Source organism: Muntiacus reevesi, chromosome 1 (assembly GCF_963930625.1).
Source record: "Muntiacus reevesi chromosome 1, mMunRee1.1, whole genome shotgun sequence".
Taxonomy (NCBI): domain Eukaryota; kingdom Metazoa; phylum Chordata; class Mammalia; order Artiodactyla; family Cervidae; genus Muntiacus; species Muntiacus reevesi.
Window position 1 is genome coordinate 104,290,695 of NC_089249.1, and position 15,709 is coordinate 104,306,403.

At 38.1% G+C, this 15,709-nt stretch overlaps 1 protein-coding gene across 3 annotated transcripts in view; it reads right to left on the minus strand.

The window, feature by feature from the left end:
* CDC14A (cell division cycle 14A) overlaps positions 1-15,709 on the minus strand; it is a 180,680-nt gene that overhangs the window by 138,417 nt on the left and 26,554 nt on the right. For all 3 annotated transcript variants that reach the window (XM_065907974.1, XM_065907964.1, XM_065907957.1), the window contains exon 4: positions 9,257-9,349. In XM_065907974.1, the coding sequence (XP_065764046.1) occupies positions 9,257-9,349 (93 nt within the window). The remainder of the gene's footprint in view (positions 1-9,256; positions 9,350-15,709) is intronic.

Consider the following 15,709-nt stretch of genomic DNA (forward strand, 5'->3'; position numbering starts at 1 on the left):
TACTCAGTAACTTTAAAAAATAATGCCTAAAAACACTGTGATTCTTTTATTTCTATAATTAGTACTGACTTCATAGTTTTTTTTTAAGCACTCAAGCATTTTAATTGCTCCATATCAAACTTTCAAGAATCGTGGGACAAAATTTATTTATCCCACGATTGGATAAATTATCCCACATTGGAAAAATTATCATTATCCAATGTACATCATTATCCATCTACCCCAATTAACATTATCCAATGTTACTAATGCTTATCAATTAAGTATTTAGTCATTCAGGTAAGTGTTTGTTGAGCACTTAGGATATGTCAGACACTATTCTAGACTCTGGGGCTGTTGTGGGAACAAAACAAAGTTCCCTGTACATTACAAATATATATCCCCTTAATTCACTATGTAAATGAAACAAATGGACACAAGATTTTCAGATAGAAAGTATACGTCTTTTCAAGACTATAAGATTCAAAACTGGGTGAGCAGACATAGTATCAGCCTTGAAATGTATAGTCCTAAATACAGTGTGTGTGTGTGTGTGTGTGTGTGTGTGTGTGTGTGTGTGTGTGTGTGTGTTTACAACACAGAGGAAACTTGTTAGAAGGAGAAAAGGAAAAAAAAATACTAAAAAAACATACTCAGTTAAACTTGAGAATCAAACCTTTCACAAGTGAAAAGCAAAGTGCTGATTTTTCTAGCCCACAGCTAAATGAAATATGCAAGGAGAATTGAAAAAGATGATACTGCTCTATCCACATGCAGAAGACAAACAGAATTTCCAAATTCAAAGAGTTTGAAATTGAAAATGCTGTATGATTTTAGGGATACTGACCTGCTTAAAGATACCAAAAATACTAGCCTGCAAGGATAAAAGCCTCTCTGGCCCATTTACAGGCACTCTCACAACAGCATTCATGCCTATCAAGCTATAAAAGGAAGGAACCGCAAACAGGATATTGCCCTGCCCCAACCCTCCTCCCTTCCTCCACAATTTCTGTAAGCAGAAGAAACACTACCTGGGAGGTTTATCAAGAAGCAACAGAGAGGGACAGAACACTGGTAGCTAACATCCGCTTTATTAATATTTTAATAAGTATTTAAGGAAAACACCTTCTTGTTTTGAACCAACATTTTTCTTGATAATTTTACCTACATTTTAAATAACATTTCTTTAACCTATAATTTTTTAATGACAATTTAAAGTAGTTCTGAAATTGCAATTTATGGATGAATTATGAGTCAGAGATTAAGGAAATGAACATGCTTGGTCCAGAAAATAAAGACAAAAACAAATTCAGAGTTAGCTGGCCTGGTTTACAATTTTCCAATGTTTTAAACACACACACACACTAACCATTTTTAAATACCCACTATGACAAGGTATATAACACTGAACAGTTTACATGATAACAAATTTAGTTAAAACTGGCTTAAATATGGTAATATACTTCAAGAGCCTAAACTAATGCTGATTTGTTTTTAAATAAAAGACTATTAATCACAGTTGTAGCAATCTAAAGATGAAAATCCACAAAAAGAAGCATTTATAATGCAAAAAGTTGTTTGTCACATTATAAAAAATTTTGAAAGGAATCTAAAATGTTAAAAATGGTATGTATTCTATAGGGAATATTATTTGGTCAGGTGCTGCTGCTGTTAAGTCTCTTCAGTCGTGTCTGACTCTGTGCGACCCCATGGACAGCAGCCCACCAGGCTCCTCCATCCACAGGATCCAGGCAAGAACACAGGAGTACGTTGCCATTTCCTTCTCCATTTGGCCATGTAGGTAGCAAAAAAGGCAAAACACACGCTGTTGTTTCGTCACTAAGTTGTGTCTGACTCTGTAACCCCATGCAGAGCAAGGGAAAAACAGTTCACAAAACTACACTGCAATTATGCCTACGCTTAGAGAGCTGTAATTGCAAGAGAAGTTTCCTACTTTTCTTCTATAATGTAGTTATGCCAATTTTTAGACTGAATTCATTAAATTATCCTCTTTATAAAGAGATGTTTAGAATAATTTAATCATCCTCTATCTCCTCCTAACTGCCCCCCACCACCACCAAAAGCACCCTCCCTTCCATGCCAGGCCCCTGTCTGATACTCCCTTCCCTACTTGGCCCACTGGGGCTGGTCATCCTTAATCCCTCTCAGATCTCTCCAGATTTGACCCTGGTCTGCCAACACCCAAACCAGAAGGCAGGGAGCTATTCACCTTAGTATCCTCAACTCCTAGAACAAGGTCTCATGTGTGACAAGGGCTGGAAAAACACTCTTTGAATGAATTTTTATTCAAATTTGACACTTACTACACACTTTTCCCAACTTACTTATTGCTCATCTATTCCCCTATTTTAAAGCTAGGCATTCCTTCTTTCTGTTTTTGATTATTTTTTTTATTTCTCAGAGTTCACTACAATGCTTAGTAGAGCTCATCCGAGCTAAATAAATATTTACTGCACTAACAAATACCTGAACACAGATCTCAAAAGTGAGAAATTCATCTGGTTCAGGCAAATTCTTCCTTTAGAATACAAACAACTTTCTGGAGAGTTTTTATCGTAAACAGGTAACGAATTTTATCAAAAGCTTTCTCTGCATCTATTGAGATGATCATATGGTTTTTATCTTTCAATCTGTTAATACGGTGTATCAAATTGATTTCATATACTGAACAATCCTTGTATCCCTGGGATAAAGCCCACTTGATCATGATGTATGACCTTTTTAATATATTATCGGATTCTGTTTGCTAAAATTTTGTTAAGAAATTTTGCATCTACATTCATCAATGATACTGGCCTGTAATTTTCTTTTTTTGTGGCATCTTTGGTTTTGGTATCAGGGTGATGGTAGCCTTATAAAATGAGTTTGGGAGTTTTCCTTCCTCTGCAATTTTCTGGAAGAGTTTGAGCAGGACAGGTGTTAGCTCTTCTCTAAACTTTTGGAAGCCACCTGGCTCTGGGCTTTTGTTTGTTGGAAGAGTTTTTTATTTCAGTTTCAACCTCAGTGCTTGTGATTGGTCTGTTTATCAGTTTTGAAAGGTTATACTTCATCCTAGGAAGCAAAAAAAAAACTCATACGCGGCAAAAGAAAAAACTCATACACACAGCTTCACACCTTCCAGTGAATTATTCCAAGTAATCATCAGAGTAACAATCATATGAGTGTCACTGAGTTAAGGAAGGATCAAGTATGAAATAGATGGAAAGGAAGGAAGACAAGAAGACAAAAAGAGGCGAGCAGCCTTGGTTCTTCAGGGGAAGTAAGACAAGGGCTCAGAAAACAATCTGGAGGGCAACCCAGCTCTCCCACCTAGCGCACCAGCTGTTCCCAAGTGCTTACACGCTGCAAGGCCGGGCACGGCCCTGACCCCTTCACGAGCATGACCTCCCCAATCCTCACCACAACTATGCTGGGCGGGACGTTATTATCTCTGTTTTAAAGATGGAAGAAGCAGGAGTTTGGACGAGTTAAAGAACTTGGTCAAGACATACAAATAACAAGTGAATTCAAGGTCAAGCTGTGGCTCAGCTGAAGTCTTTGCTCTCAGCCTCTACACCAGAGGGAGAAGGGCTTCTTTGCAATTAGTAGTAGACTTAGAGGTATAATATAACTGCTAAGGCCTTAAGTATAGTCTACAGAGGGAAGAGCAGACACAGACATGGTTAGAAAGTCTACAAACCTCAGCTTTGTCATCCCTGATTCAGACATGACATCTGGGTCAGGCCAGTCCCAGTTAATCCATAATTAGAACCCTTACTAAGCAATGTGAAACCTTAACAAGCGTGTTAAGGAACATACAGTGTGGTTACCATCTTTGTTTAAGTATCCTCCACATATCTGAAAAAATTCTTAATTCTTTAACCCTGAATTATTTTCCAGTCCTTCAATCATCATGGCCTCTGCAAATTCCCCTTGACCTCTTTAGCACAGTTCTGTGAACTGAAAACAGTACAGAAATCAGTGAGGATTTGGTCTTTAAGCATGTGACAAGAAACCAGTTAATTCATGCTTGTAATTTTTTAAAAGCCATCTTTAAATTATTAGTCACTCAGTCATGTCTGACTCTTTGCAACCCCATGCACTGTAGCCCACCAGGCTCCTCTGTCCATGGAATTCTCCAGGCAAGAATATTGGAGTGGGTAGCCATTCCCTTTTTCAGGAGAACTTCCCGACCTAGGGATCGAACCCTGGTCTCCTGCATTGCAGGCAGATTCTTTATTGTCTGAGCCACCTGGGAAGCCCTCTATGACCTGAAAACAGTATAAAAATCAGTGAGGATTTGGTCTTCAAGCATGTGGCAAGAACTTAACTCATGCTTATAATTTTTCAAAAGCCATCTTCTTTAAACTCATCTGAGAGTATTTTGGATGCTATAATGATCTAAGCTTCTTAACTCTGAAACTGCACTGTGTATTGTACTGGAAGGGAAAAACCTCTTTTCAAAAGAGTTGATCTGTTCTTAAAATTTGAACCTTCCATCTCAAGGAGCACAACGGCTCAGCTTAAGGGGTAAAGAGATGCTTCATGAGTGGGGACTTCCCTGAAATGGATGTCTGTCATTTGGCAAGTGTCACTGATCTCCAGTGGCCACATCATTCCAACAACTCTGGCTTTCAGATCACCCACAGAGAAGGGTTTGTGGATTTCCTACTGAACGTGATGTTCTGTATTTTATCTCCTTTTTGATACTCATGACAATTCTAGGAGATAGAACATAAAAAGGTTCTCCCTCACTTACAGATGAGGAAATAGAAACACACAAAAAAGAAAGCTGCTGTGACATACTTAAAGTCATGGTTTAACAGAGAAACCACAAGCAAAGCTCTGACTCTACAGGTACATGATGTTTGCACAAGCTGTCACACTCAAATGCAAGGTATGATAGTTGCACAACAATATGAATGTACCTAATATCACTGAACTATACACTTAAAAATGCTTAAGATTAATCAAAAAGAAAAAGAATTTTGGTAACTATATATACCAACAGATGTTAACTGGATTTGTTGTGGTGATCATACTGTAATGCATACAAATACTGAGTCATTTTGTTGTACCTCTGAAACTAACATCATGTTATGTCAGTTATAACTCAATAAAAAATAATTTAAAAGAAACAAAGAAAAAATGATTAAGATAGTAAATTGTATGACATGTATATTTCACCATAATAAAAATAAATGAAAAAAAGTTTTATCAAAAGAGAAAAAAAAGAAGTAAAGTAATGATGTGACTTTGTATACAGACACTTCCCTTGGTCCATAACCTTTGCTTTGATCCTGCATTTTTAAAGACCATGGTTGGCTCAGTCATTAGGGCAAATATTTCTAGTAATGAGGAAGATACAGCTTTAAGCTATATCCAATTAATCCAATCTGATCATTTTCAGTTTCTCTCTGAAGCTACCCAAAGGAACTTATCTTCCTTCTTTCTTTCATATTTTATCATTTCATTATTCATTCATTCAGCAGATATTTATGGAGCACCTACCACCGACTGGGCACAGTTCTAAACTGATGTTCAGTGTTCAAGTACTGGAACAGTTTCATACCAGCGGCAAATAGCCCAGAGCAGCCCCCTCCCGCCCCCCACTGCTGGCCACCTCGTCTCTTCCCTGGGACACCCTCCACCCTGGACTTCCCGATGATTCAGCACAGCAGGAAGGCTCCATTGTGGCCAGCTTCCAGTTCAACTAGTGGATGCCTGGGCCTAACTCCTGACTAAATATTTTATCACTTCCTAGACACAGCAGTGAACAAACCTGACAAGGTCCCTACTCTATAGTCTAGGAAAGAGATAATAAACAAGTAAGTACACAAACAGACCCGATCATTTCGAGTAGTAGAGTGCAATAAAAAAATAAATAAATAAAATATCAAGGACTAGAGGGTACTGGAGGTGGGGGAAGCAAGGTAAAACTCAAGAGAAAGTCTCTCTGAGGAGGTGATATAAGATCAGAAGGAAGAAGGGATATATAAGTCTGAGGTAAAAACATTCCAGAGAGAGAGAACAGAAATACCAAGCCTTGTGTAGGGAAGAAGCTTGTGATGTCACGATTAAAAGGCATCTAGAGTAAGGAGACCACAGAGGCAGCAAGGGCTAGATCAGGGAAGATCTTAATGGCATTGGGTAAAGAGGCGAATTTCATCCCAAGACCAGTGAGCAAACATTAGACAGATCTGAAAGAGGATAATGATCAAATTTATAGTTTTAGAACTACTCTGACAATTGCATGGCCACCGGACTAAAGGAAAGCGAGGGTGTGAAAAGGAGACAATGGATGAAGCTGTGGTGGTCACCCCGGTGAACGGTGACAGTGGCTTGGACGAGGTGATAGCCATGGAGATGAAAAGAAGCATTCTGACTCAGTACATGCTTCAGAGTTAGAAATGACTGATGAGTACCATGTGGGGGACACAAGAATCAACACGACTACTATCCTTTGATTTAGTAAGCTGCTGATGGTAGCTCATTTACTAAAAAAGTCAATGAGTAGGGGAATAAATAGATTTGTGGAGAGGAGGAGTAAAAATGTCTGCCAAGATTAGAGAGGCGGATGTAGAGAATGGACTTGTGGACATAAGAGGAAGAAGAGGATGAGACGAACTGAGAGAAACATTGACATATATACACCATCAAGTGTAAAACAGATATCTAATGGGCAGTAACCGTATAGCACAAGGCACTCAGCCTGGCACTCTGTGACAACCAGAGGGGTGAGGCTTGTGGGGGGGGAGAGGCTCAAGACAGAGGGACATATGTACACTTACAAATGACTCATGGTTCTGTGCAGCAGAAAACACCACCACAATGGGAAGCAATTATCCCCCAATTAAAAATAAATTTTTAAAAATTGTGCCACAATAAATGTGAGATATCACTTAGATACATGATATGGGGCTATCCAACAGGGAGTTAGATATCTCATTTTGACAATAATCCTATGAGACAGACCAGAAAACCCTGGTACTAACCAAATTTTACTAATGAGAAAACTAAGGCTCAGAGAAAAAGTCTTGTCTTAGTACAAAGTATTTTTAGTAGTCAATGCCCCTTGATAGAACAATGATAACCCCATTTCAAAAAGGGAGACACCTTCACTGCTGGGGACTATGAAAAAAACACAGGTACATAGTTCATGCCATTTGACTATACAGCCGTTCCAAAGTCAAAGTCTTTTATGTCCAAGAAGATTCCCCTAGGAGATTATGACTTATCCCAATAGCAATAATGTAATATATGTGAAACTTAGCTGAGACGTATAATGCCATTACTGTCTTCTTAAAATATCTGAATCAACAATTAAATGCACACATACAATACAAGGTAAAGCATAAAATTCTCTTTCAGGAAAGACTGCAACTCCTGGTTTTCATTTTTATTAAGTGCTGTGTCCAAAAGCTTCCTGGGGAACACATTTCTAAAATTAGAAAAGAAAATCAATTGGGAAATGACTAATACATGAATAATTACCCTGCTTCTCAGGACTGTAACAGCCTGTAAGACAAGCTCAAGCTGCCCTCAGCACTTCCCCAGACTGCTTTCCTCTCCTTTGATCGCTTTAAAGTGGTGGACACTTCTGCATTAGAAGATATATTTTACCCCCAAGCTCAACACATCTGTTAGAACTAAACTTCCGTTCAAAATCCCAAATGTACCATGCTGAACTTAAGGATGTCACTAAAAACAGGAAGGACAGGCACTAAGGAAAAAAAAACAAAAAGAAGGAAGGAGGGAGAGGAAGAGGGGGAAGGAAAGGACGGAGCAGCAGACAGCCCCTTCCTGACAATTACTTGTGATAAAGCCCTCATGAATAACATGCTCAAAGGTAGGACAAAACCCCTCAGTAAGACACGATGTTTACATGGCTTGAATCCAGAGGTTATTATAGACTCTCCATATTCTAAATACACAGTGTCAATTATCAGTTTCAAATAAATAGCAATCATCAAAGGTAAAATGAAAAATAAGCATGCCTGCTTAATTCAGCTTACCAGCACTTCACTGAACCTTCATTCCAACTGCCAGCTTTTCATGCATGCTCTCCAAATAAAAGCAAGAGCCTGGCTGGCGCTACAAATAATCCTAGTGTCCTCAGAATTGGGAGGAAACTTAGAGGTCATTATATCCAACCCTCTCCTTTAACAGGTAAGGAAACTAAGTAAAGCTAAGAAAGATAAAGTGGTTTACCCATCATCCCAGAGCCTCTTCAGGATGAAAAGCAGTGTTTCGGATTCTTAGTCATGACTCCAAGTACTAGAGCATGCTGTCTATGGAGCAAGGAAGAAAGGTACCACTAGGGATGACCCAAGGCTTTCTGGTAGCCACATCCTGATGAGAAACGGTGGGCAGAGCTGGGCACCTCCATTTGGAAACAAGGCCCCAGACCACAGGCTGGCGGTCAGCCTGCCACTCTTTTCATCCCACACCCTGCAACAGAGGACAGTCTCTGCAACAGCACAGCTGGGATTTTCCCCCCAGAGCTTTTGGTTTGATGTGGCAGAGTTTGATGTCTGGTAGCTGGAGCCTCCTTCCATCAAGGTCTTCAGAAGGAGGCCCTTAAAAGGTCACACAGCAGTGAGTTTCCAGGCTTTAGAGACACAGACCCTCCCAAAGGATGAGAAGGAAAAGGACACCTCTCTCCCCTCCCTGCCCAATCCTAGTATGTATAGAAAATTCTACAAGTGTTCATGCCAAGGTTGTGTAGCACAGTCATGTGGAACTCACATTTACATTTCAGTGTTTACAGAGGACAAAATTTCTAATCAAGATTAATTTTGAAAAGCCATGTCTAGTTATTAGGGAAGCTATAGTATATGCAGGATTTATATTCAGCTTGCTTATTGTAAATACTTGTATAGCTGAATAAAGGGATTGACAATAATAATAATAATCCTCCCCCATGCAATCAAAGATTTCCTCTTATTCCCAAGAGGAAACCCTTAACAGTCTTTAATAATCTACTATGTATTGTTTCCTGTAAATATCCTTTCTTTTTATAAAACACCTATACAACTGTGGGATACAAGTTATATGTTGTAGTCCCAAGATTCTCTCATTAGCTACTGGAAAATAAGACCCAAGAGTAAATGGTTCATCAATATCGGTCCACACTTTCCATTCCAGATCAATTTGCAAGTTGCTAATAATCTTCACCATCTCCCAAATCTACTGAAAAAGTGTCCTGGATTTTATTTGACAGTGTTAACATTCCAGTGACCTAATTATAGAAAATAATCATGAAAAAAGTACTTACGGCATAAGCACCTATCAAAAATGCAGCATTTGCCCTTTTCCGTTGGTCAAAACAGGTGTAGTGCACTATTCTCTTTCTTGATAAACTGTATGACTAGAAAGAGGGAATAAAAAGTTAGTGTGACCACAGAAACAATGTACAAAAAAAATCATCTCTTAATGTACAGAGAAGTGTCATAATCAGTGATATTTAACAATTTCTTAATTTCTGTGGCATTGGTGTATTAAGTATTACAGGATGAAAGGTTACCAGCTCAGACATTTTATAGCTCAGTCATCATATAGGAACTGACACTATATCAAATATGTTTCTCTCCAAGAAAGGAGACTAATACAGTAGGAAATAATTAAATTATTGCCATTTTTATTAGCCAGAATCATTTTTGAAGATTTACACTTGATCTTGCATGTAAAATTTATTCATCATCTTTCATTCCCTAGCATAGCACACTCACTCCAGAAAAGTTATCCTTACTTTTCACATTATGCCATTTATTTTTAAATGTGCCAACCAATCTATTTTCCTCTCTAGAACATTTTAAATGCCTATATTAACTAGAGTGCCAATATTAATATTTTCTTTTTCTAACATTCTATAAAAATCCCCATTTAATTACCTGAAAATAAATGGTTAATGGAAAAAGATGAACCATCAAAAGGCTTATGTCAGCAAACATCTTAACACAATAGCCATACATTAAATTTATGGATTCAAACGAACAGTTATTAAGCACCCACTGCTCTTTGCCAGGCAATATGCTGCATGCTCAAAACAACTCCAAAATAAGCAACACAGTATTTTGTATACATGCTAAACATGAAAAGAAGGTAAAAATAAAAAGATTCATTAAAATAAAATCAAATTATTAATAAACTCAAACATAAAACAATGAAAACATGATACAGCTGAATTTCCTCATATTTCAAAACAGTTATTTGGTTTTCCTCATATTTCAAAACAGACAAATGGTTCTCAAAATACAGACACATAAATGCATTTTAAAATTTATCTATAAATTCATTGCTACTGCCAAAGCAGCTTTTTATACTTTACACACGGACTACAACCCACAGAATATCTGCTTTGAAAGCCCCTTTAAAAATGTAGACAATCAGGGAAGCCCCTGGTGGCTCAGAAGGTAAAGCATCTGCCCACAATGTGGAAGACCCAGGTTCAATACCTGGGTCGGGAAGATCCCCTGGAGAAGGAAATGGCAACCCACTCTAGTACCCTTGCCTGGAAAATCTCCTGGACGGAGGAGCCTGGTAGGTTACAGTCCATGGGGTCACAAAGAGTCGGACATGATGGAATGACTTCACTTTCTTTATTTTCTTTCTTCTTAAAAATATAAGAACTCAACTATATACCTTTCTTTACCCTGCTGTTTTCTATAAGGAAAAGAAACTCTTTCAAAACACTGAAGTCAATTCTAAGGTGAAACTGCAACATTCTGGTTTTAACATGTAACCAAAGAAAACTTGGTTTCATGGTTTGTGAGCCTGGAAACCCTCACCGCCCCAACTTAGGCATGTCTTTGATAACCAAGACTCATATTCTGAAAATAGCACTGCTCTTTAAAATTAAACTTTGAAAAATAAGTGTCTGCCTCTAAGAGAGTATCTTAGTACCAAAGTCCTTATTTCCAGACAAGCTCACTAAAATACCTCTATGAAATAAAGTTTGAGTTCATTTTAAAAATAAGAGTACATTTTATTCAATTCCTTTCAGTCAAGTTAATGCACACAAGTTATCTAAAGACTACAAGGTCACCATCAATGGTCCTGACACCTGCCTGCTTGCTTCCTCCACTGGAACTATATTATCTACTCGACATTTCCTGTTTGTGTCTTTGTTTTTGCCAGGGATTTATCTCCATCAATAAGTTATGCTTTATTTATTGAAAGGAGAATCAAGGCTCTTAAGACCTAAGCTTCTTCTATGGTCTCTAAATCCCAAGCCACCTAAAGACTGCCTTACAGAGCCCAGGCCTCCACTAACATGTCAGATGGAACACCAGGACTCAGCTCTTCTGGCTCCCAGTCTCTCACTATTTTTATTTCCTGACTATCTAACACACCTGTGAGGAAGTTTAAATTACCTGTCTGGAGGCTCCTTTCTACTAAGAGTTTAGGTTTCATGACAAACTGCTTAAGTTATCACTAAATAATGTGGAATTACATTTATTTTACCAACCTACTTGCCAACATGACAAACTCATATTACTGTACTTTTATCACCAATGGTCTTTACTGTTGGCTTGTTTTTGAATTTTCTGTATTTGTTTGCTTTTCTCTCTAATTCTAAAGTATACAGAGTGCAGAGCACCATCCTACAATGGGAACCATGAAACTGAGGACAGAATTCTGAAGGAAATTTTCTTTTCACTCTACATATAATTTTTAAGTAAATATAATACAAATTAAAATTTTAAGGATTTTATAATTTACCTTAAAAGCTTTAAGAAATTACATCAGATAAGGAATAGTCTTTATAAAATCTAACTAGAAATTTAAACTATTTTAAAATGCCTCCTATTGGAAGCTGCCTATGAGCTGGAAATATAATTGACTTTTTAAAACATGTCATCATACCTATTCACAAAATTTTCTTCTCATGTGATGAGAACATTCAGGACTTACTCTCTTAGCAACTTTCACATATACAATAGAATATTATTAACTGTAGTCACCATACTGTATATTACAATAACTAACTTTTTAAAATGAGAGTTTTCTGTCTGATTTTCAGGGACATTTTTAAAACTCCTAGTATTTATTCTGCTTAGTGATTTTGGAATTCTAGTGTTTTTCTCAGTTAACTCTCAAAAGCACTACAGTCAAGAACCGATCTGTTCAGTGAAGCCTGGCCAGTATCTCAGGTCACACAGAGTTGAGTTCTCACTCAGAGAATCAAAACTAATTCAAAGTGAAGGACAACAGAGAAAAATCTTAGACATTACAAGCCTTGTCCTAATTTCCCTCCTTGTCACAGCCAGGCCCTCCTCTTACGGGTCAGCCTGCCCCAGTCTTGAGCAGCAATGCTGTTCAACAGAGGAGATATTCTGGTACTCACATGAATTTTTCAGGGATAACAAAACATTCTGCCAATTGTTCAGCTGGTGCTTTACATGATTTGGTTGATATACACAAACTCTTTAATGTCTCCTCCTTCCAAATATTAAACATGCCCTTTTTCTCAAAAACACACACACACACACAAACTACCTATTATATATCAAACTGCTCTAGAAGGAACAATACCATCCATTGGAGACGTGGATGACTAAAGTGCCTTTAGAGGAACATGCGGCTCATCCTTTGAGAACTTTCATGGTAGAACTTTACCACACAAGAGAAGAAAGGTACAGTGTGCAGACAATAACAGGACTCTGTTTTATAAATGAGCCCCGTAGGTATTTTCTCAAGTTCTGCCCTAATATCAAGAGAACTTCCTGCCTCCAAATTGGACAGTTGCCTCTGCCTTACCTGGCTAGTCTCTTCTAGAGTCCAGTGTGCTGGCCAAACCCCTCATGGACATTACTTGCTAAATCATACCATCACCTCTGGCTTTCAGTGAGTTCCTTGCTCTATTACAGATTCTTCCTGCTTTACATGAGGAGCTTTGAGATTATAAAAACACTGTGTACAATAGCACAGTAAAGTTATAAACGAGTAAAACAAATGAATATGGTCTTAAATATAAAGGGGAGGATGTCACAGAAGGAATACTAAGACCTCTGAACTGTTCATCTGCTGTGCAACAAGACTGCACATGACTCATTGCAAATTATAATGTGCAGCCACTATTTATACTATATTATAGATTTCTATCTAGAAACTGGAATACATAGCCTTCTGAATCTTCTTACCAAAGTGGACTCTCCTCTATAAAAACAGCAACAACAACCTAATATTTACTGATCACTTGCTATATTCCATCATTTCTCAAAGCAGTAAGACAGGGCGGGAGGGGTCCAGTTTGACCAGACACAGAGCAAATCCCAAACCAGAGGTCTTGGGCAAGGCTACAATGTAACAGGCAAGCAGTGTATCTCTTTTACCAAGAGAACATAAGCCTGTAGCCATAGAGGACCTGGCTTACCACAGGACCCAGAGCTCCAAGGTCAGATCATAGAGAGCTGAACGTTCTCTGCAAGTGTGGCAGACTGGAGAAATTCAGAACTCTCTTAGCTTGATAACATGTGTAAACCTTAATGATCAATCATAAGGCCATAACAAGTTTCATGGTTCGAAACTTAAATAATTCTCAGATTGAACTGGTCAATAATTTTAAAACTTTTCAGAAATAAAAAAACAAACTAAATTTCAATCTAAATTATATTTTATTACTATATTATTATGTTGCATTTCATTCTCTTAACATACTGGTTCAGAGTCACCAGGAGAGCTTAATAAAACACAGACTGCTGGACCCCATCCCAAGTTTCTGATTTAGCAGGGAAGGGCCCAAGAAGTTGCATTTCTAACAAGTTCCTCAGTAATGATACTGAGGCTGCTGGTCCAGGGACCACAGACTGAACTCTACTATGCTAACATATTGCTAAATGTTGAAAAAAAGCTGCATGAAAATGTGTGAATAGGCCCTACACCTGGAAATGTACTATATGGACACTAACATATTGTCCATCTGGTCAAGTAGCTCCAAAAGACATTTGAATTCTTTTAGGAACTCCAAATCATGCCATATGACTTTTTAAAGCATGTTATAAAAAACACAATTCCCCAGATTCTCAGAAAAATTTATTACAATTTATAAATTGTTACATTCCAGCTAATAACACCTAAGGAAAAAGTTCCTTTAATGATTCAGTAACCAAGCTGCTTTAAATGGTATATTTACAGAGGTTCCAAATTCAGATGCTCTGAGAGGCCAAGAATTTGAAGTGGGTCAGTTGGCAAACTAGAAAAGTATGCCCAAAGCAGACCTAGCTCTTGTGCAGGAGTCTGGGTCCATAATCAGATGCTACAATATTTAAAAGAAGTCAGAAATTCATAGTGTAATGAAAATTTTCATAAATTGCAATGTTGATCATGAACTCAAAATTTTTAAACAGCATTCATGCTCCCTCCGCAAAAAGTGTCTGTGGACTGAAAGCAGCCCACAGGTAATCAGTTTGCTGAATCTAGGTACTGGGATACTGCAGTTGAAGAAAGTTCTGATGGTTCTCTCAGCACAAACTGAATAGGTGATGTGTGTCAAGCAGAGCACTGAGCAACCTGGTAACAAGGGGAGCAGGACCCCAGTCTCCAGTCTCATAAGGCTCACAGTCTAATGAATATTTGATGCTAAATGAGGGGAAAATACAGGCCAAGGCTTATGACAAACAGAAGAGAATAACTACCTAAGGATGCATTCATAGCACAGGAAGGACCAATGGAATGATCTTAATTACAGATCCAATAACTGTTTCATTTAACAACGTAAAAAAATAATAGCTAAAAGATGGGATTCAGTATTGAATATCCATCAATTAACCTAAGCAAAGCTATGGAAATTTCCAGACCTGTACTGTTTCCCTGAGTGAGAGTTAAAGTTCTACTACTCTTATGTACATCATAAGAGTGTGTAATACAGCAGATAAATGTTTAATGGTACTTGTAAACCAAAGTACAATGACTGCGATCATAGAAAAACACAAATGGAAATGAGGATACTGACCCCAGGCAGACATTTTCTATCTCAGAAAGGAAAGCTATGTGAAAGGTTGCATTCTAGTGAGATCACTGTGAAAAAACAAGCCATGGCAACTCAGAGACAGAGAAAATGATGACATGTTACACAAATCACAAAACCACCAGGCTATCCTTCGATTATGATGACAGACACAAATCATGCACTTCTTCAGTTTAGGTTAGAAGACTACAAACTACACAGCCATTCAAAATCAAAGGTGATACAATTAAGCTCAAAGCCAAAACATACAAAAACAAGAGAGTTAATGGCCAATTTAAAGACACAGATTTTCAGGGCGCAGCCATTTGGTCAAGTTGCTTGCCATGCTTAAAAGTAAAATCTTCAAGTCGTGTGGTTAGCATGTGGTGTTTCATCAAGCTGTGTGAATCAGCCTGGTTGAGCTAAATAGAAGATATTCGTGCAGCCTGGATAATATGCCCTTTAATGAAAAACACAGCCCATGCACTTCCCTAAACAAGCAAGCTCTGCCAATGATGGTGGTCAGATTAAGTAGATTACAGCACAGGGACCACGGTGACCAAGGCGTCATTCTCTTACAGGTGACTAGTCTAGCCCAGTAATGGCCGCAGCAATCAGCGTCTCCATAGCAATCAGTGGTCATCCCATTGCAAAAGCGATAAAATGAACAGGTCTTCCTGTGAGCAGCCATGACCTCTACATGTTTTACCTCCAACTTTCCCAGGAAAGGGATATTCTTGAAAATTTTCTTTGGCTGTGCAAAACAAAATATGGTTTACG